The sequence below is a fragment of the Ambystoma mexicanum genome, chromosome 4p (assembly GCF_040938575.1).
Source record: "Ambystoma mexicanum isolate Mex_15411 chromosome 4p, UKY_AmexF1_1, whole genome shotgun sequence".
Lineage (NCBI taxonomy): Eukaryota > Metazoa > Chordata > Amphibia > Caudata > Ambystomatidae > Ambystoma > Ambystoma mexicanum.
This window is the reverse complement of record NC_090927.1, coordinates 412,739,865-412,761,506: the sequence shown is the minus strand read 5'-3', so window position 1 is coordinate 412,761,506 and position 21,642 is coordinate 412,739,865. Positions and strand designations below refer to the sequence as shown.

The 21,642-nt window shown below is 45.7% G+C and overlaps 1 protein-coding gene across 3 annotated transcripts in view; it reads right to left on the bottom strand.

The window, feature by feature from the left end:
* Window positions 1-21,642, bottom strand: part of NBAS (NBAS subunit of NRZ tethering complex) — a 3,456,930-nt gene that overhangs the window by 1,666,753 nt on the left and 1,768,535 nt on the right. For all 3 annotated transcript variants that reach the window (XM_069605942.1, XM_069605943.1, XM_069605944.1), the window contains 2 exons: window positions 21,159-21,272; window positions 20,720-20,843 (listed from right to left, as the gene is read on the bottom strand). In XM_069605942.1, the coding sequence (XP_069462043.1) occupies window positions 20,720-20,843; window positions 21,159-21,272 (238 nt within the window). The remainder of the gene's footprint in view (window positions 1-20,719; window positions 20,844-21,158; window positions 21,273-21,642) is intronic.

Sequence of the window (21,642 nt, the reverse complement as noted above, 5' to 3'; positions counted from 1 at the left end):
TCTGCCTTGGAGAAAGGATGCGATCCAGGCTGTGGCACTTGCAGAAAAGTTGGCAGTGGACGACAGGAGGTGGCATAGGGTGCTGTGACCCACCAGACCAAATGCAGCGGATAGGTCGAGAAGTAGGGGGAGAGCTGGTTTGCCAGCGTCCCGGAGCTCATCAATTGATTCTTAAGGTCTAGGAGAGCAGTTTCTGTCTAATGGCCTGGACGGAAGCCTGATTGTCGTAGGCCAAGGAGGGGATTTGCTTCCAGGAAGTTTTGGACGTGCTTGTAGGCTGCTTTGTCTAAAGGTTTTAACAAGAAGGATACTGTAGTAATGGGCCTGTAGTTCCCTGGGATAGTAGGGTCCAGTGCGGGTTTCTTCAGGAGCAGGCGTACCCAGGCTTCTTTGAGACATACAGGGACACTTCCAGAGGTGAAGGAGGCGTTAATAAAAGCTGTCAGGAATGGCGCTAGGTCGGATGCACACTCTTTGATGATTTGTGCCGGACATGCGTCCCCTTAAACAATTAGACAGCTTAATTGAATTGAGGAGAGCAATGACTTCTTCTTCATCAATTTCCTTGAAGGAAAAGGATGGGGAGTCGTGGATGGTTTCGTAGTGGAGGTCAGCAATTTGTTGGCTTAGAGCCTGTTGATGGGTGATAATTTTACTTTGAAGGAGGTTGATTTTGTCAATCATGGCAGATTGGATAGTATTACACCATTATGCATTTTTGGGGATTGACAAATATGACTATCTGGCACAATCAGGCTATCTGGCACAATTAGGCTAAATGTGAAATATGGCTATGTGGCACAATCCGGCTTTCGGGTACTGTTAGGGAGAATTCTCCTTCTATGGCTAATTTCCCTCACCTAGTGAGTCCCCCAGCAGCTTTGCTGGATTTCTGGAGTTTATTTTTTCCACTTGAGCCTTTTCCCCACTCTTACCTGTGTTTTGCCATGTGTATTTTTATTGTTTGTGCGATGTTGTGCTCTGGAGCACACCACTCCATGAGCCCCACTTTTTGTGTGTGTTACACAGCACATTCAGTGCAGTAACACAGGGTTGTCTTTTAGACGTCCCACTGACTCCATTTTTCCCGGGCTGACTACTGTCCCCCAGAAAAATGTAAAGTTGCCATTAACTTTATGTAGTTACTTTAAAACTACAGACCCAGTACACCCCATCTTACAAGGAGTACTGGAACGGGTTAACTCCTACCCCTTTCTGTCTGTGCCTCTCTGAGCTTTGTTTTGCTCTTTTAACATTTAGACTTGGCTGGTGGCAGTGGTATCTACCCTAACTTTTCTACCGCGATTATATTATATAAACAAGGTATTGTTCCAGGCTATTGTGGTAGCCTCGAATTTAAACCAGCTTGCCCAAATACTTTTTATTTCGGCTCCGGTTGGGTTTAGTCGCCATTTCTTTTTGTTAAAGTCCTTCTTGTGTTTTACTTTGCGTGCCTTCTTTGTTCACCGTCTTTTGGCGGGCGGGCTTCTGCAGAGAAGCCCTCCTCTTGGCGCCTGGGTGTCTAGGTGGGCTGAATGTGAGGGAGGGGTGTAGTCACCCCCTGCACAGGGTCTCCATTGAAACCCAAGTCGCACTTTGTCATGATTGGCTGCCGAGTCGGAGAACCCCCCCTGCTGGGAGATTGACAGCCAGGCTGTGTGAATGGGGGATTTTTGCATAAAAGGCAGGACTCTTGGGCTGGAAGTCAGAGTCGCCACTGGAACTACAAAGAACCAAAGAGAAGCGGAGAAGAAGACGGCTGCTGCAACCCTGAGTCCCGGTGAAGCCCTGCTGCAGTCCTGAGCTATCTACCCTTCAACGACCAGAGAAGATCCAGTCCGGAGTCTTCTTCCCTTGAGCCTGGTGGGGTCAACCAGCACATCTTCCACAACCAAAGGACCCTCTTCGTGGTCAGAATCGCTGCACACTGCTGTAGTGGTCCGAATAGCCATCTGAAGAGCCTCTCCTGTTTTAAAGGAGTGCATCTTTTATTCACTGTCTCTGCTGCTGGCCTCATCCCTGGATAGTGCAGATCGCTCCAGACGTCGTCCTTCTTGTCACCACGACTGAAGCTCCAGGAACCGTGAGTCTGCAAGAAACTACCAGTAACAACTGCCATGGCACCAGCTTTTTCAAGGAATAAGGTATTGTGTCCGACTTCGAGGAACTAGGGTGAACCCTTTTCTCCTCACTAAAGGCTTGTCCTTTTCTTCCTTCCCTCTTATAACTTTTGCCTCCTCTTCTGACGATATCTAAGTACTCCTGGCAACCTTGAATCGTGAACTTTCTGACTGTCTGATTCTCGACAACAGGAACCCTGTTCCACCTAACACTGCCGCAGGCCTATTGACTTTTATCTTTGGGTTAGAAAGTGTTCTCCGATTCTGTCTGCCTTGACAAAAGTATTGCCTATGATTTTTGCCCCCAACTCCCTTGTGGTAACTCAGGTGCTAAGTGTGTTTTTACCCCGGTAGCATTTCTTCACGCGGATACGCGTATCTTTAGTAAGATCGAACTGTCATTACTGTCAAAAAGTAATCGCATATGTATTCCCGGTAACGTCTTTTGTTTCATAACACTGGTCTGTCAAATCATAAGTTACTTACCTTGAGTTGTTCAACAACAAGAAAATTGGTTGTGTGAAGTGTATTTTACGCGTGATTTTAACTTAATAGAAGTGAAGTGTTTTGCCAACAGATTTTGAGTCAGTGTTTGCTTGAGTCACAGTGATTGTAGTCCTTTGTGTAATCTCTAGTACTGCTTATTTGCTCTTGAGATAAGTCTGGCTGCTCCGCTACGGCTACCACTTTAATAGTGTAGTACAGGCTTGTACCAAAGGTGAACTTGTATTGCCACTTGTAGTCTTAATCTTGTGTAGTGGTCCCTAAGGGCACTGCCCAGGATTCTGCCTAACAGGCGCAATCAGGCCAAATGCGTACATATTGGATCCAATGCTGGTAGAGAATTGATAAGGTGGGATTGGGCTGGTCAGTTTAATGGGGAGCAGTAATAGCTGCACCACCTGCCCGTAACTGCACTTACTCAGTTAGTGGCTGCTGAATGACAGCTGCAGTCCCGCAGGCCAACACAGTCTGGAGCTGTTTCTGCAGGAGCTGTTTGCCCCCTGGTCCTTAGCTGCAGGTGTCTGCAACAGGCAGTTTGCTGTCCTGGTTGGAGCCAATCATGGGAAGCGGGGAGGCGGGCTCGCAAGAGGCAGAGGTGGAGTGGCTGTGCATGCGAGTTGCAGGCCTACTGTCTAGTTGCTGTTCCGGGTCTCATGAGGCAGCTGGGCCAATCACAGGGGCGGTGGGTGGGTGTGGAGGGAGTTGGGCAGGGAGAAAGGGAAACCAGCCAAGGAGGAGGGAGTGGGGAAAATGGAGATGTTGTCCAAACACGTAAATTGCACCTTTCTAGAAGAGAGGGCAAGCTTAGGGTAGACGGGGATTTTTTGGGCTTTTACGGACAGACTGTGGACTATTCTTTTTATTTTATGGTTCAGCTTACTACCATATAGAATAGGGCAAGATAGGAGTTATCCCAAGCATTTCTTTGTGTACAAAGGTTTTGAAAACTTATCTTTAGGCCTGTGTCTACCTCTTGTCACCATGCCAATGTCACAATACAATTCTCACATTCATGCATTAGTTTGAGCAGGACGTGCATTGAAGAACATGTTAATTACTAAATGTTTGAAGGAAAATACGGTTGTGCCTCAGCGAGATCCTCATTCACTACTAAATTATGACATCAGAAGTACAGTAACCTTCCAACCGACCAGTCCTTCACATGTTGCAAAGGCTTGAGTTTTTCTTTACGACGTTGCTCTAAATCTAGTCCTGTGCAAAAGTGGTGCTGCAGGTGCGCCCAGTCTATCTCCCCATACTTTTGGCTTTTAAAGTATGAAAGGACAGAATCTAGAATATATGCTTTCCGTTGTGAACGTACTAGTATTTGATTGATTTATTTATTTATTTATTTATAGAGCGCTTTACACCAAGGCGCTGTACAATGGAACAACAGATTACAAAAAACCAATAACACTTAACAATGGGAGCAAAATTTACATCTTGAAACATTCAACAAAACAGTGCAAAGAGCAATTAACTGAGGATGGGGTAGAAAGGGGAGAGGGAAGAGGTGGGAGACGAGAGGGAGTTGGACAGGGCGAGGGAAAGTTGAAGAGGAAGGGAGAGAGGAATCAGGTGATAGGGGAAGTTTTCAAGGGGGAGAATGGAGGAGGAGGGATTTAAGGGAAGTGCAAAATGAGACGAAGGTCGTAGTAGAGCGGATTGCAAGAGGGAGTAAGTTCCAGTGCATAGGTGCAAGGAGTTGGAATGAGCGGAAACGGAAGGAAGCACAGGGGGAAGGAGGAACAGTGAGGAGGAAATGGTCAGCGGAGCGAAGGGGGCGGGATGGAGAGTAGAAGGAGAGAAGGGAGGAGAGATAAGGAGGAGCAAGACCGTAGAGGGATTTGAAGACAAGGCATAGAAAGTGGAATTTAAGCTGCGAGTGGAAAGGTAGCCAGCCAAGGTACGAGAGTGAGGAAGAGATGGAGTCACGGGCGGAAAGGAGACAGAGGGTACGAACAGCTGAGTGGTATATGGATTTAAGAGGGGCAAGTTGAGAAGCGGGAAGTCCAAAGATTAGAGAAGAGCAGTAGAAAAGGCGGGAGAAGATGAGAGAGGAAATTAGGAGTTTGGTGGTGTGGAATGTGAGGGAGGAACGGATTTTGCGTCTATTGTAGAGGTGGTATCTGCAGGTGCGGGAGGTGAGTGAAATTTGTTGAGAGAAGGTGAGAGAGGAATCAAAAAGAACACCTAGATTAACACCTAGATTAGCACTAAACATCAATAAACGGGACATAATGCCCTAACTTAACAGTTAATTCCCCGAATCATAAACAGTGGTCGGAGTAGCGGCAGAGTAGCAGTCTCCGGCAGTGACAGCAGCTACTCTTTGTTCCAGTAACAGACCATAGTCTGTCTTCAGTGTTTTCCTCTGTGACCAGCTGTGACCAGTCAAAAGCTCCATTCCACCGCAGAGCGGCCGCGGTGTAGCGGCAGAGTAGCAGTCTCAGGCAGTCTATGGCAGCCATGGACGCCGAGGACGCTACTCTGCTTAGCCCCACGGTCCAAGATGAGGGCCTCCAGAGGAGCTCGCGCTCACGAGCAGAAAGCAAGAAAAAACAGCTCTCTGGCATCGATAAATTGGACTCTTCGAATACAATGGCGGATGACGCCAACGACTGTGATTCTAGAGGGGCAGGGGTGCCGCTGCACAAAGACCTACTTGGTCCCGGCAAACAGTAAGACCACCAACAAAACTAAGGGACAGGCACTATCCATGGCCCACAGTGGCCGTACAACAACTTCTCCTACTTTGTATATGCCGCTAACTTGTGAGCGAGTGGAGGAGCGGGAGGCGGTCGCTGAGCGTCCGTCGGCTAGTGCCGCAGTGCTACCCTCGGTGGATTCTCGCAGCCCGAAAACAGGGCTGGAGGCGGCAGGTACCCCTGTGTTGGGTGCCCGGGAGGGCTTTTCTGTGGACGGCCAGCTTAACGCCCAGCCGGACAATAACCCTCCAGTGAGCCATCTGGGAGCGGTGCTCACTGGAGGCTTGCTAACAGGAAAATCCTTAAGAGTGGACGTTGAAATCCACCCATTACCTCAGCAAGAAAACCTGTCACCCCCGTATAAGGATGACGAAAGGCACAAAATGCTAGACACGAATATTGAGTGTGACCAATCTGGAGAGGGGGCTGATCTCGAAGATCAAACTAATTCTTCAGACCCCCCTCCAGTAAGAGACTCCACTGCTAACAGAGAAGACGGTCCATGTCCGAAAAAAATCGAAGAAAACCTTAAAAAATAAAAACCCATGTCTAGTGCAGCCTAACGGTCAACCTGCTCACTTAAGCGGGACTACAAGAAACAATGGCAACAAACCTGGTGGTGCCACCAATGCAAAAATACAGCTAGCCAAACGGACTACTATGCGAATACTAAAATTAAAAGAAAACACGAGACAAGTGGAAAACAACACTCCTCTTCCACAAACCCTGAAACACTTATTTGGAAAGTGCTGTAAAAGAAAATACAAAAACATCTGTGAAATTAGCGACAGCGAAATGCTAGAAGTAATGTTCAGCTCGGAAGTCTCATTGGGGGATAAAAACAATGAACCTAAGGGCCCAACCCTCCTCTCCTCACACGCTCAAAAAAGACACAACACTGCAGGATGCCGCAATTCCATCTGAAGTGATGGATGGGCTACTGTCTAGCCGACGAAAAAGTAATGAAGAAGTCATAGGCGAACTCCTGACAACACCACCAGTCGACGAGAATTGATCTCCTAGCCTGGATATTTTTTACTCTGACACAGCTAAAAACCAAGGGGAGATACAAGCGGAATGTGGGGCCTCCAAGGACCTGAAAGACCAGGGAAAAGTCGCAACTATGCCCCCCATGCCAGCGTGTCCTAAACCTGCAAAAAAAGACTTACGTCTACCGACGGTATCAACGCCCCTCAAGGAAAGGAGACGTAGTGAACTACTGGAATCTACTTCTGCTGAATCACCGAAGAAAAAACTGGATAGAAAAAACTAGACGCCAAGCAGACCGCATATGACGAGAATAGATTCAGCTTCAACTAGAAAACCTGAAAGACTTTCCTCAACCTCGAACTATCACAAAGAACGCCAAGAAGAGAGAGGTGGAAATGAAACTCCTTGTGGCCCACTAACTTCAATCAAAATAACCTGTACGCTGAACATAACGAAAGATCACAAACAGCCCACGGATAGGGAAAAACTCAATCCCCTACAAAACCTGTGGGCATAGCTTCCGAAATCTCTGGCTCTCCAAAGAAAGTAGCAACTCAAGCACGTCCAGAAACCAACGGAAGACACAATACGACTTACAACCAACTCAACTGTGAAGCTAGGTTCGTGGAACACACGAGGGTTCACCCATTTGACAGTACCGGGCAATGTCAACCTGGCTCTCCTTGATATCCTGTGTCTTCAGGAGACATGGCTCACTACTAAGCCTGTCCAGGATGGGTTTGAAATAGTCTTTGCCCCGGCTAAAAAAGGACCAATGGGTAGACCATCTTCGGGCCTGCTAATTGCGATTCGAATTGGAAAGCGGCTAAAACTGACCAAAATTCTGACAACATCTCTTTTCATGCGAACAGTCCAGGTGAAATGGAATTACTGGAATGAAGTTTTGGACAAAACAATGGCAACATCAGCCATAATCATCAATGTCTACTGGAATCCAGACTCCATCTCTGACCAAGATTTCTTGGATATGATGGAGAAAGAAATTGACAGAGCCTATATTGAACACTCTGAAACTTGCCTGTACATCTGTGGTGACTTAAACGCAGTTTGTGCTATGAAGTCCTGTAGGCAGTCTAAAACCGAGGCTGAATCGCGTGGCAAAAAATGGTCTTTGTTGATGAATTCAAAAGAACTTGTCAATCTCGATACCATCTTCCCCAGCACAAACTGCATGCCAATATGGGAAGGACGTACTTCATCGGCAACAATAGATTACATCTATGTCTCAACGGCCCTGCTGACGACCATTACATCTTTCATTATCGTCAAAACTACGGCAAGTGACCACAAACTATTGTGCACAACATGGCCAATCACCTCAGTTGAAAAGACAACGTTCAAATCGAACGTGGAAGTCAATCTGAAAATCGCCTGTCTCTGAGTTTAAAAAACATCAATACTCTAACAAGCAAATATGCCCAGCTAGGGACTCAAAGATATGCTTGTAACTTACCTGACTAAGGTGCCCTCCTCAACACCTTTAAAAAACCAAACCTGAATTGTGCATCATCAATCGAAAAACCAGTCCACAACTACGATCTGGTACTGGTTGCTAGAAGACGCCTACTCAGGAAACTCCAGAGTATTTTTATTATTTTTTATTATTGAATTTTACTCAGGAGAACCTGAGTTTTATCAAGATTTCGAACAAGCTTGGTATCTTCTCTTCTCATGTCCTCACCAGTCCGCTATCAAGTCTCTCTGTTTTAGCGTACGTAGACCGGGGATTGCATCTTCACCATAATCACTTGGATGGCTCACAGTTCGACTGGGCGATAGTTGAAGTCAATGTTTGGATAATCTGCTGGAATGCCAGTTCTATTAATTTCACCATGGCCACCGTCCATCTGGTAGTTTCACCTGAGATTAATCTATTCCACAGATCGTCTACTTGTAGCATCCACGGATTTGTTATCAGCGGTAGGAGATATATGCTTCTCTTTTGTTTGGTTTTGGTGCAGTTTATCACCAGATGTCTCAATGTTTCTACCACTGCTGCCTTTTTACATAGGCGACATCCGTGGTCGCTCGACGATCCCTGGATAGATATGATTTCGTGAGTTAGCAATAGATTTAATCTTGCTTTCATGAACAAGTTTCTCAATCTTTTTTCCGGAAATTTGACACAATAGTTTTGCGGTCTTTTCAGCTTGTTCCAGGTCGGAGGGAGATGAGTTAAAAGTTTGTTCCCCACTGCTTTCTCAATTGTGTGGATCCAGTCCATCTCCTCCATTTTTCTTTTAATACGATCAGGGTTTTCCTTTAGCTCTTTTTCTGTGCAGGCTATTTCAGATCGCTTATCTTTTCTGCTTTCTACCCATTTTTTTAGGGCTTCGCATTTTCCTGTTTCAATTGCTTCCATGATGATGTTATATGTGTGTAATCTGTCGGCCATGATGATTTTCCTGTAGAGTCTCATGGCACTTAGGTCAACCATGGAGGCTAGTGACACTAAGCCCAATTCCTGCCTGATGGCCAGCATGGAGGTCGAATTCGGCAAGCCTAATACAGCTTTACACACGTGACCCTCCAATTTGTTCCAGAGCAGACGTGTGATGTATAGAGAGGCTTCCATTCCATACACCAATGATGGAACTACTTTTGTCTTATAAAAGTTTATCGCCGGAATTAATGAAAAGTTCCCGAACTTGTTATCTACTGCTCTTGTTTGCGAAGTTAGGCGTTTGGCTTTCTCCGACAACAGATCTTGCATAGACTTGTTCGTTCCTGAGCTATCAATCTGAACTCCAAGATATTTGATGTTCTTTACGATTTCAATTTTGGTGTTGTCAAGAAACAAGTTCTGCTGCTTGTTTGATTTACTTGGTACTTTCTCGAGAGCCAGAATTTTAGTTTTTGTTTTGTTTATCTCAAGGTGGTTGTCGCCAATGTATTTCTCCAGATTTGAGAATTTTCTTTGCAGCACGATTTTCGTCTGGTCTATCAGGATGACATCGTCAACATACAAAAGTCTTGGACTGGCCGTTTTTCCAATTTTTGGAGGAAAAGCCCTTATTTTCGCTTCTGGATGCTGGTAATCTCCTAGGAACGCAATGAATAGGGCAGGGGCCAAGGGGCGTCCCTGCTTGACACCTCTGTTCACCATGATCTCTTCCGATAGAGTGCCCTGATGGTTTAACTTAACTCTTATCTCAGTCTGAGAGTGGAGAGCTTTTATTGGCTCGAGCACCTTTGTTGGGCAGTTCCAGCCGTGTAATTTTGACCACAGTTTGTTACGGTCGATCTTATCAAAAGCTTTCGAGAGATCCACGAACGCCAGATACACATTTGGCGCTCCTTCCTTCACTTTAGCTTTCAGGATGTTTATTAGCATGATGTTAATAGCTGTGCTGCCATATTTTTGAAAGCCTGTTTGCAGGTTGTCTTTTGATGGACCATTTCTTTCTCAGGTCCTAAAGTGATCAAGCAGATGTGTAGCGTATATTTTTCCTATGATGTCCAGTAAGGCTATCGGCCTATAGCTCTCAGGGTCTTTTCTGCTTCCCTTTTTGTAGACTGGTACTATGACTGCTTTCTGCCATGTTTCCGGGATCAGTTTTTTCTTGCCACATTCTGCGAAGATCTTACTGATCGCTTCCGACCACTCTTTGGGAAACTGTTTAAGATCCACGTTCGTCAGTCCATCTGGACCCAGGGTTCTAGATGTCTTCAACTTCCTGATTGTCATTTCTATGTCCTCAGAGTTTGATACGTCCACCCAAGTTGCATTGGAAGCTCGCTTCGTCGCGGACATAGCTGAATTTGGACCATCAAATTCTGCAGTTAAGTAGTTTATCTACTTTGCTTCTGACACTGCGTTGCTCTGCGGCGCACTTGGTGTGATATTCATAGTTTTTATCAGTGCCCAAAATTCACTTGATTTTTTTGTCAATATTTTTCTCATCATCTCTTCCGCATCATTTTGGTATTGGGCTGCTCTGTATTGTTTCCGCCAGCTGTTGTACCTTTTTACTTCCAACTGCCATTTCTCCCGATCTTCTTTGGCGTTTGTTTTCTTAGCTATTCTTCTAAGTCTCCGCCCCACTTTTCTTTTATCTACTAATGCTTTGTCATAGGCGTGCTTGGAGTAATCTGGTTTCATGGTTTTTCTTGTCCCTGGCATTTGGTATGCCAGTAGTAAAGGCAGATAGTTTGGTCTTTCATCGGTCTTGTTAGACTGGTTGGTGGCGACTCTTAGGTCCCACGACATTTTGATTTTCTGAATGTCCGCTTCTGTTAAACAAAGCCGTGTTTGTTGAGTGTTTACTTCAGTGACCACTTGATAAGTCAATTTTCCAAGTCTTCTTCCTTGCCATATACAGGACAATAAGTTGTGGTCACTGTGTTGAGTTCTTTGCACCTTAAAGCTCTCCATACCAGGTGTTAGACCATCCGAGCTGAATATATAGTCTAATGTTGCTTTCGAGGACATTCGTTCCCAAGTAGGGATGTTATCTTGCTCCGGGAACAGCAAGGCTATGTTTTGTATATTTCTCGATCTGATCACTTCGTTCCATGCCTTTCCTCGCTCTATAGTTGCTTCAGTTCCACCGGGCCGCTGGTCATCACCCAAGGTCGCACCAGATGTGTCATTGCATTTGGCATTGAAGTCTCTGCATATGATGATTTCAATTTTGTCGAAGTCTTCATACAGCTGGTCTATCGTCGCTCCCATGTTGGAGCAAAAAGTTTTTGTTGACATGCGTTGCGGGTTCCAATAGCAATTTATTATTGCTAGATAATTTGGTTGGCAACTTCGCTTCTTCACACTGCATTGTGACCATGTTGTCAGAATAACAAGCATTTCATAAGCTTCTTTCCACTTTCTGGGTTCAGTTAGGACCAAGCCCGTTTTAATTGCTGTTAACAGACCCGACGATGGTCTGCCTAAGAGGCCTTTCACTGCTGGCGATATTTCCACAGTAAACCCGTTGAGTATGGGTTGATCCATCAGCCATGTTTCTTGCAGACAGACTATGTCATAGAGACCCAGGTTCACGACTCCGGCTGTCATTAGATGTGCATGGCCTCTCGTGTTCCAACATCCCAAGCTATATTTTTCATTTTCGGGCCGCTCCGCTCCTCTTGTTGGTTCTTTGGGCTGGTCGAAGGCTGGCCCTGGTTGTTGCTATTAACCGCTGTTCTTGTTCCAAGGTGATGTTAGCCACTTCCATGGGCCTTTGGAATGAGGTGACTGTCAGTTTCACTGAATAATTCACCTTTGAATTTTTCTTTTCCTCTTGTGATTTCGAACCTGCCACTGGGTGTGTCCGCTGCTCTTTCTGTTCTTCTCTTCGTCTTCTTGATGGGCCCTGTCCCTGATCGGGATACGCCCTGTTGTAATATATCTGTTGCCGATTTTTTTCCGCTTCTTCCTTCCAAATTACATCGCTTTGCCATTTTCCATCCCTTTGAATATAATGGTTTACCCGCCGGGGTTCTTCTTCCGCCTGAGAATTCTTCAAGCGATTCTAGCGGTATAGCTCCTCAGTTTTGGATAGATAGTGCTTTAAATATTTACTCCTGTCTTTCTTTTCAATCGCCTGATCATTTCTTCCCCATATCATTTTTATTTCAGTCAGGCGAAAGCCCATTTGTTCAATTTCTTCAAATGCAAGCTGATCGATGTACTTGATTCCGGACGATTTTACATGAAGATATGCCTTGGCCCTCTTTTCACTATGATACGGTTCCACTAGTTTGAAATCTTCTGTTCTGATTTTTCTTAGCGTTTTCGTTTTCTTTGTTATCTTCAATACTGTTGGTTGATTTAGTATTAGATAATCTTTTATTATCACTTGTTCTAACTTAAATACACATGTCTCTTCTTTTGTTTTGTTTTGCTTTTCAACCTCCTCTCTTGACGATCGATACTTTCGTGGACTCCATCTAGTACTGATTCCTTTGCTTTTCACCTTATTACGCTCCCCACTTGGATATCGTTTGAATTTATATTGGGAGTCAATTTTCTTCCACAATGGCGAACAACTTTGGTTGTTGGGGTGGTGCTCATCTTCTTTTGCTTTGCCAGCGACACCAGGTCTTTTTTCATGGTTGGTGCCATCACTGTTTCTATTTCTCTCTATGTCACCCTCCTTTTTCTCAATCGGATTGTTTTCCAAGTGTTGCGATATGTTCATTAAGTCGGAATTAGTCATAAAATCCTCCGCTGTTCTTGGCGATCTTGTTGTGTTGCTCTCTGCAGGCCGTTTACTGGGACCATCTTGCTTCTCCCTTGTTTGAGGCCCCGTTGTATTGTGAGTTGTTTCAATTGGTTCGCGTGTCACCTTTACATCTTCATTGGACTTATTGCTTGCCTCTATTTGAAGTGTTATCCCTCGCGGGTCCTTTTTTTGGTTTGGGAGTTGATTCCCTTCACTTTTCTCTGCTGGAGATATTTGCACGATTTTCCCCTTGTCCATACACTGTAACTGCGGGTCTAGGATTTTTGGTTTCAGAATGGTCTTTGACACCGTTAGTTTTCTGTTTATTGATTCCATGATTTCGATCTTTCTTTCTAAGGATTCAACTTTTCTTTCCCAGTTATTTTGCAGACTGTTAGGGAGAATTCTCTCTTTAGGCTGAATTTCCTAACCTAGTGAGTGCCCCAGCAGCTTTGCTGGATTTCTGGAGTTTGTTTTTTTCCTCCTGCCAAGAGTAAGACTCTTTTTCTCCCACTCTTGGACATGATTCATGGTATTCCTTGGATTGGTAATGTGTTTTATGGGCTATGGGGTCCTTTACTCCATAGGGTCTCATGTGTTTTTCCTATGTGTGTTACACAGCACCCTCCGTGCAGTAACACAGGGGTGTCATAGTGACACCCCACCATAGACTCCATACCCTGGGACTGACTACTGTCTCCCAGGGCATGTAAAGTCACCATTGGCTTTACTAGTCCCAAATTATTAACAGAAACCAGTACAAACCATCATATTGTGGACGTACTGGTCGGGGCAATTCGATTGCCCCGGGGTCTGTTAGTCGAGGGGGCACGTCCCCGTCCCCCCTGATCGAGTTTTGGCTGGTGGCAGTGGAAACTACTTTTTATATTCGACCGTGAATATTTTCCTATGGGATTTTCCCATTGTTCGAGGCTACCAACATTAATTATTTAATTCTCAAAGCCTCGAACATACCGCCGGTTTATTTAATTAATATTAATTCTCCGGTTGGTATTTTTTGCCAAGACTCGATTCTAAAATGGCGTTTGTGTTCTCTTCTGTGACTCCAACCCAAGTCGAGCCCTTTGTTCCACTTTTTGGCGGGCTTCTCCACAGAAGCCTCCAAAAGTGGTGCCACTCTGTCTGGGCACCACAGGGGGTGTGGGAGGGGGTTTAGGCACCCTGGACTGAGTTACCTTGGTAACTCAAGTCGCACTCTTGTGTGATTGGCCCAAGTGGTGAGCCGGCCGGCTCACCACTTAGCATGTTTGATTGACAGCTAGGCTGAATGAATGGGGGTATGCTGCATAAAAGCAGGGCTTTGGGGACTGGAACTTCAGAAGTCGCCACAGGACCTGAGAATCCGACGAGGGAGAAGCTGAGCCGACCTACCACAATGACACCACCGGTGGAGCCCTGCAGAACTGACTCACCACTTCCCAACGACAGAGAAGATCTCCCGGCTGGAAAGGCTTCTTCCCCTGACTGGTGGGCACAACCAGTTTTCCTTTCTTTCTTCGCACCCCAGCCCGGTTTGTGGTCGAACTGCCCGTGCCAAGCACCCCAGGAGCCGGATAGCCACTCACCACTGAACCGCGAATCACCGGACCGCTCCTTGTACCTGAGAAACTCCGCGGCTGGTTTCTTCCCTGGCAGTGCAACGGACTCCTGTCTTCCTCCACGACGAGATCCTCTCTTCCCCCGGACGAAGCACCAACTTGCATCCGCTGCCAGGAACAACTGCCCCCGCTGGAGCGTTCTCAACACTTTAAGGTACCGTGTCTGCCAGGCCTCCCTTTCTAAAGATTGCAACAAGGTAATAATAACTCCTTAACCTTCTGGACTGGGCTGGCCGCCTTGACCCTCTAACTGGTCCCTTTCTTTGGTCCAACTCCTTTTTGAACCTTTACAAGACTTGTGCACTGCAACCGTGTGACCTTGGACACATTTCGTTTGGATCCTCTGAAAGTGGATCCGACCTCTTGAACTCTCACTTCACGGTTTTACTCTGCCTCCCTCTCTTGTTATGTTCAGGTAAAAGTGTTGGGATCTGTTTCAACTTGTTCTCTGCTCTTCTCTCCCTTTTTAAAATGAATTATTAGAGTGCCATCTACGTTAAGCGCTCACCGCTGTCTGAAAATAAGTGGGGCTTTACTTAAGACTTGTCTAATATTCTTTTAAGGGAGTATATATCTTTTAGTGACCATGTTTTTGAATTGCTTACTGTTAGTGCCTGTGTTTTTTTCTAGATGTGGTTTTAAATAAATAATTATATCTCTTTTACACCAAGCCCTGGTCAGTGTTTATTTGTTCTACTGTGTTCTCTTGACCTATTGTGAATGCTCTGTATACTGCCTAACTCTTCTTGAGGGAAGTCTGACTGCTCAGCCACAGCTACCAAGTCAATCTGTGTGGTACAGACTGCTACCAAGTGGGTTTACTGCCAAACACCTGTACTCCTAAATCGTTTGCAGTGGTCCCAGAGGGAACTGCACAGGTTTCTGCCTAACACAGACTACTTGCTCTGTCTTCTACCGCTGTTATGTAGCTTTCAACATGCAACATTTTTTATATCATATTTGTTAGGATCGCAGTGTTATCTTGAACCTCCTCTTTTATGGCTTCATAAAGTTTACAGAACAGCGCTAGCACAATAGTCATGGCTGACATGATTGCTAACATGTCCGGTTTCTTATTTGGTGATTCTTTTTGCATAGATGCTGCAATATCACTTAGCCGTCTATTCTTTGGTGATACTTGGATTTTTTCTGGTCTCCTAGTGGCACCTGGTGAATCCACTGTTGAGCGCTCCAATGATGTTCTTTGATCTTAATCTATTGCTGCTAGGCACCCAGATGACCTTTTATTCATGCGCTGGTTGTCCCAGTTGGTTATTGCCTCATCCATTTTTTTTGTAGGTGTCATTGTTATCTGACCCGTAATCAAATGGGGCTTAGTCCAGGCCAAACGATGCTCTCTTTCGGCCTGTATATGGTCTCGTTGATGCGACTCGAGGGTTGTTTGATCAACCTGCGCTGTCTCCGGGGTTTGCTCGTCCATCATTTCTTCTGTTTCGCCTATATTCGACAAAGCCCCTTTCTTTAATCGTTGGATTTGCTCGTTGTATGCTTTGAATCGGGGATCACCCCTTGTATCTGCTTTGCTGGTACTCATCTTCCCTGCCCACTTCGGGTCTTCTTTGTTTTTACTCCCATCATTGTTACTGGTATTTGGATTTTCTTGGGGTCTGACTTCTTTTACATCTAGTTTGTCTTTTGATATACAGGCCATATCCGTTTTCCTCTGCTTTTGGGCTGGCGGAGTTCTTGTGCCACTTCTAGCATCTCTGCATCGGATATTTCCGTCTCCGTGATTTGCTTTCTTTTATGTTGTTGCGTAAAGAATGCCTTTAGGGTGCATGACAGAAGCAGGTTTAGCAGCCCTTTTGATGTTTGTCCACGTCTTTTAATCATCTTTAAAACCTCACTTCCTTTAGATTTCATCTTGTTGGCTTTCTGATCCATCGTTGGGAGTTTGTTTGTTGCTCTCATCATCATAGAAATTTTTGCCCCTGATTTATTTGATTTGGCCGCCATTTTCTATAGATACGGTCTTCAGTTGTTCCCCGTCTGTCTCCTTATTGGAGTCTACGGGCTCACCATCCATTTTGCTTTCCGTGTCCGTATCAACGTCATCAGATTCAACCTCCTTTTCACTTTCCGTGTCTGTCTCACTAGCAGTGATTTCTATGACGTTCTTGGTGTCATTTGATGGTCTTTTCCCATTTATTGCCCATTTGGCCTGACCTGGCAGGTTGTCACATTGCTCCCTGTTGTTGCTATGGACCATTGCTTTTATTTTGATTTTGTTTTGCAGGGTTTCAGCTTGTTCCAATATGTTGTCCGGTATCTTTTTTGGTCCGTGTCCTTTGCTTTTTTCATGATCCCCAACCTCTCGGGTTGGGGAATTTCCCAGGTTTTTGACCAAATTTTCAGCCCCCTTGGGCCCCTCTGCATTATGTTCCTGGGCGGTGTTGGGGTCGGCCTTTCCTCTGCCTGTCAGGAAGTGAGAGGTAATGCCGCGCTCTGGTTTCCGGCACCTCTTGTCCCTCATCCGCTTCGTTTTTTCGCTTTCGCCCTCCCCCGCCGCTGGGATTCCGCTTGGAGTCCGGTGGGAGTCGTCCTCTGACCGCACTCGCTCGAACTCCACTCACCTCACCGGCGGACGGCGGACTTCGACCAGCAGCGAGTGCGGTGGTAGGCGGGCGCTCACCGGGACCGGACGCCCCTCCTGGACCACTGGGTCCTCAGTTGAAAACGGTGGAGACGCGAGCGCTGACGCTGTTGCTGACGGCTCAGGTATGGAAACTCTTTCCTTAATGGGGCCATGTTCTTGCACTTCTTTCAGTTCACCAGCCCAGGGGCCCATGCTTACCAAGTCCGTGTGTTTGGCCGCATTTGTTGATGGTGATGTGGGTCTCGGAGCAAACCCTATTTCCGACTTGCTCCTCTCCTTTTTTCCTTGGGCCATTGATCGTGACGGCTTTGGTGTTTTTATTTAGTGGTCGCACGTCTGGATCCATGCAGCTCTGGCTTCGCGTCTGCAGCGGACTGCTGCAGACGGGCTCACAACCTCGGCTCACCAGCTCCGCTCACCGCTCTGCGGTGTGTCGGTGTAAATAAAGGCTCCTCCCTTCTCACAAAGAATGTGAAAAGACTCTGCTGCAGACTGGCTCACAACCTCGGCTCACCAGCTCCGCTCACCGCTCTGCGGTGTGTCGGTGTAAATAAAGGCTCCTCCCTTCTCACAAATAATGTGAAAAGACTCTGCTGCAGACTGGCTCACAACCTCGGCTCACCAGCTCCGCTCACCGCTCCGCGGTGTGTCAGTGTAAATAAAGGCTCCTCCCTTCTCACAAACAATGTGAAAAGACTCTGCTGCAGACTGGCTCACAACCTCGGCTCACCAGCTCCGCTCACCGCTGCGCGGTGTGTCGGTGTAAATAAAGGCTCCTCCCTTCTCACAAAAAATGTGAAAAGACTCTGCTGCAGACTGGCTCACAACCTCAGCTCACCAGCTCTGGTATTTGCAAGGGACAGCTCTGAGGTCAATAAACAAGCTCTGATCCTCGAGAAAATGAAATACAAGTCATGGCTAAAAGAGCATCGTCTCTCCTTGTACCAAAGAGACTCGGAGGAAATGTTGAGGCTTGTGTGTGGTAAAAACTCCCGCAAATTCTGGGCCCTGATTGACTCAACAGAAAGAACTACCACAAACTCACTAATCAACGGCATTGGCGAAGGCACTTGGATAACCCACTTTAAAAAGCTTTTCTATGATCCAACCGCACCACCTACTATTACACAGGACCATAATGGCTCGCCTTGGGTGGAGTTCCACGACCAGGAAGACATCGTGGATATCCTGAAAAAGCTGAAAAAGTCCAGGGCCCCTGGCCCGGACGTCCTGACAAACATGCACCTAAAACAACATCCTGAGGCATGGGCTGGGTTTATTAGTGAAGTATTTCGAAGATCAACAGCAGCGAAGGTACTACCCAAATCCTGGACCACCGCGGTAGTAGTGCCGATCTATAAGAGAGGAAAGAGAGACAACCCTACGAACTTCCGTCCCATCGCTCTCTTAAATGTGATCGGCAAAGTCTATGGATCACTGCTTCTCCATCATTTTCAAAGCTGGGCAAGCGGGGCTCCTTGTAATGGCCAGTTCCAATCTGGCTCTAACAAAAACGTGGGGACCAACATTAACATCTTAACATTGAGCGTCCTAAAAAGCAAGTCTCTAGCTGGGGGGCTCAGAACATACATGGCCTTCATCGACTTAAGTCAAGCGTTCGACCAAGTCGATAGAACAAGACTTTGGGAAAAGCTGAGAAATTGGAACTGCCCAGCTGCCATACTACATCCACTGATCGCCCTCCACACGACAACCAGAATACAAGTTAGGCTTGATCATCAAGGGACCCAATCTGAAGAGATCACAACAAACCGTGGGGTCAAGCAAGGGTGCCCACTGGCTCCGGCGCTCTTTCTGAGCTTTATAGGTGACTACAAGGATACAGAGCACAAGGTCAGAGCTTTTCCACCACATCTAGGAAACATAAAAATGTCAAGGATTCTGTACGCAGATGATGTAATCCTTGTTGATCAAACAGCTATAGGGCTACAGTGCCAGTTTAACAACTTCGCTAATTACATCTCAGAAAACGGCCTTGAAATCAACAAGTCTCAAACAAAAATTCTATTCTTTGGAAAGGGGAGAGAAAAAAGCGACACCTTCTCCTGGAACCTTGAAGGCGAACGTATTGAGAAGGTCGCCAAGTTTAAATACTTAGGCATAACGATCGACAACTCTCCTCACGAAAACGCTATGCAAAAACAACTGCTGATCAAAACAAAGAGCCTAACTTCACAGGCAAAAGCGATAGACAGGAAGTTTGGTCGTTTTTCTTTAACTCCCATTGTGGACTTCTTCAAAGCTAAGGTTGTTCCCTCATTGGTTTATGGTGCCGAAGCAATGCCAGGGATACCTAGAAAAACTTGGCTCAAGTTAGAAAGCCACTACTGGAGGGAAGTACTGAATCTACCCAGCTCCACGCCAATGGTCTCAATGAGACGTGACTGAGCCAGCTCTCACTACTAGCAATAGTGGAGAGAAACACCATGATGTTGTTCAGGAAGCTGCTGTTGGAAAACCGCCCAAAGCTACTTGAAGCAGTAAACAACGAGGTTGCCGGAGGCCGATGCCCGGCCCTAAACCATTGGTATGAAGAACAAGAAGCAAAACTGAAATTGATTATGTGTTCCTAAAAAGAGCTAATGGACAACCCCATGAAAATATACAAAAAGTTAAATGAACTGGACTGGGCTAGCACCTGTGACCAAGCTGCATCCTCTAAACTGGTTGTGCATTTGCCGCCTATGCACTATAAACTCCACGCTCTGCAAGCATTTGTTGAAAAATATCCAAACCTGAAGATGAGGAGCACCGTCTTAAGAGCTTGCCTCAAACTGTTACACACCAATGAAATTTAGATGATACCCGGTATGGCACTCTCAAACAAATGCAGATTCTGTAAAGACCCCTCTGCAGTTGAAACACTGAGGCATCTACTCTTAACATTTCCAGGAGTTGAATCCATCAGAAAACCATATCTGAAACCAGTTCTAGCTACAGCGCACATCTTTGACGAAGACGTCTGGTGGTCTAGATTAATCGGGGGTGGACGAAAAACCTGGGTAACGGCCACAGCGAAAATTCTGGATCTGATTCTTTCAACAGTAGATAAAGAAAAATAGGCAAATGGTCAATGGTCATGACAGTCAACGAAACAAATCTTTTAAAAACCCTCGGGTTAAATAAAGTATAAAAAAAAAACAAGAACAAAAAAACAGTGGTCCCTTACAACAACCAAGGCTTTGTCTCTCCCAGGTATTGCCCTCCTTCCTAAGTGATTAACTGTTTTACAAATGTAATTTCCATCAAGTGTGTGTTCATAATTTGAAAATGAAAAAAAGAACCTGGTTTTACATGTTTTAAATAGAACTTAGCTCCCTCCATTGGGTATTGTTCGCAGAATTCTAGGCCTATGACCAATCAATGTGTGTTAAAATAATCCATGATATAAATGCCAACATTTACATAGCACTTAATTACGGTGGCTTAACTCTCTCCATAATTCAGGTTTGGAAATAAATCACAAGGGAACAAAGCTGATTGGTCGATGGTTGCATAGCATTTCAAAGGAGTAATGGGGGAACGTCATGTCCCTGGATGAGGTCCCCAGCTAAGAAGCTACACATGCACACACTGTGCTGAGCATTCAGAATAGCACTCCCACACACCCTCAATACAATGAAGGGCATTTACATTTAATAGCTTGCCGCCGCGCCATGAATCGCCCCTTTTAGCACTGCGGCACTTTGTAATGCCTCGCGAGCAGCGCAGGCTCGGGGCTAAGTGTGCATTTATTGAAAGCAAATTGAGTGCAGTTAACTTTGCAAATGTTGTTGGAAGCTAGTGGCAGAGCCTCATTTTGCCATTTATCAGCTGCGGAGAAATATAAATTGGATGCTGCAAAGCCCAATAGTTATTTTGCAGGCATCGGAAACATGTGTGTAGCGGCCGTGAGGCCTTGAGCTTGATGAATGATGCATACTGTTAGTGGGCCTGTGGGATCTAGGCCTTTTACCTTCGGTTGCTGGAAATAGATGCTCCCCTTCACTCTTCGTTTCTGCTAATTTGCCTGTTCTCAGCAGTACTTCGGCAAAGCTTTCAGGTGTGTTGTGCTGGTACGTGGTATAAGTCGCCTCGTCCTGTGCAAAATTCAACAACATGGACCACTGAATAAGTCAATTCCGTTTTGCCATCCACAGAGCACCTCCATTGCTGTGCACAGTACACAGTACAATTCTTAGCTACTTGTAAACCGCATTTACTGAACAAATATTACTGCGCTTACACCTATTTAACACGTGTTAATCTTCGAGAAATCAGAGTCAGCTATTAAAGAAGGATCAGATAACAATTTTCTTCATTCCCCAAAGTATTTTTAAACGTTTTAATAATGTTGCCTCCATCAGTTCTGCTTAATGCGTTCGTTCTCAGTTGTTAATACATGTTGCACTTACTTCAGCAATAAATGGATTGGCAATTAAAGACTCGTAGAAGGGATGGCAGCCCTGCTTCTCCAGTCCGGCGTTGGATCCTGCCATGCTTTTCAAGGCATCTCCAAATCCTTGAGCCTGCGAGGGATATAGAATTAGCAGTGCGCCGTTTTGAGACGGTCCCATAAATACATTTCCCTAAAACGGCCACATACTAAGACAAAAAACAGTGAAATTAAAAGCCTTGCCAAGCAACAAACAATCCCACCTCACAGGGTAGGGACAGCGCTTTCGGAAAATGCATTTTTGATTTTTAGGGATGGGAAATTAATTGAGTGGTTAACAATACAATGGTCTAGAAGTACATAAGCCCCCATGAACTTATTTATGTATTTTATTTATTGTGCATTTGTAAAGTGCTTGTACATTAAGTGCATTGTGTTTCAAAGGGCCCACAGGGCAACAGGGAGGGAACATGAGAATGAAAGGCCAATATACCAATGAAAGA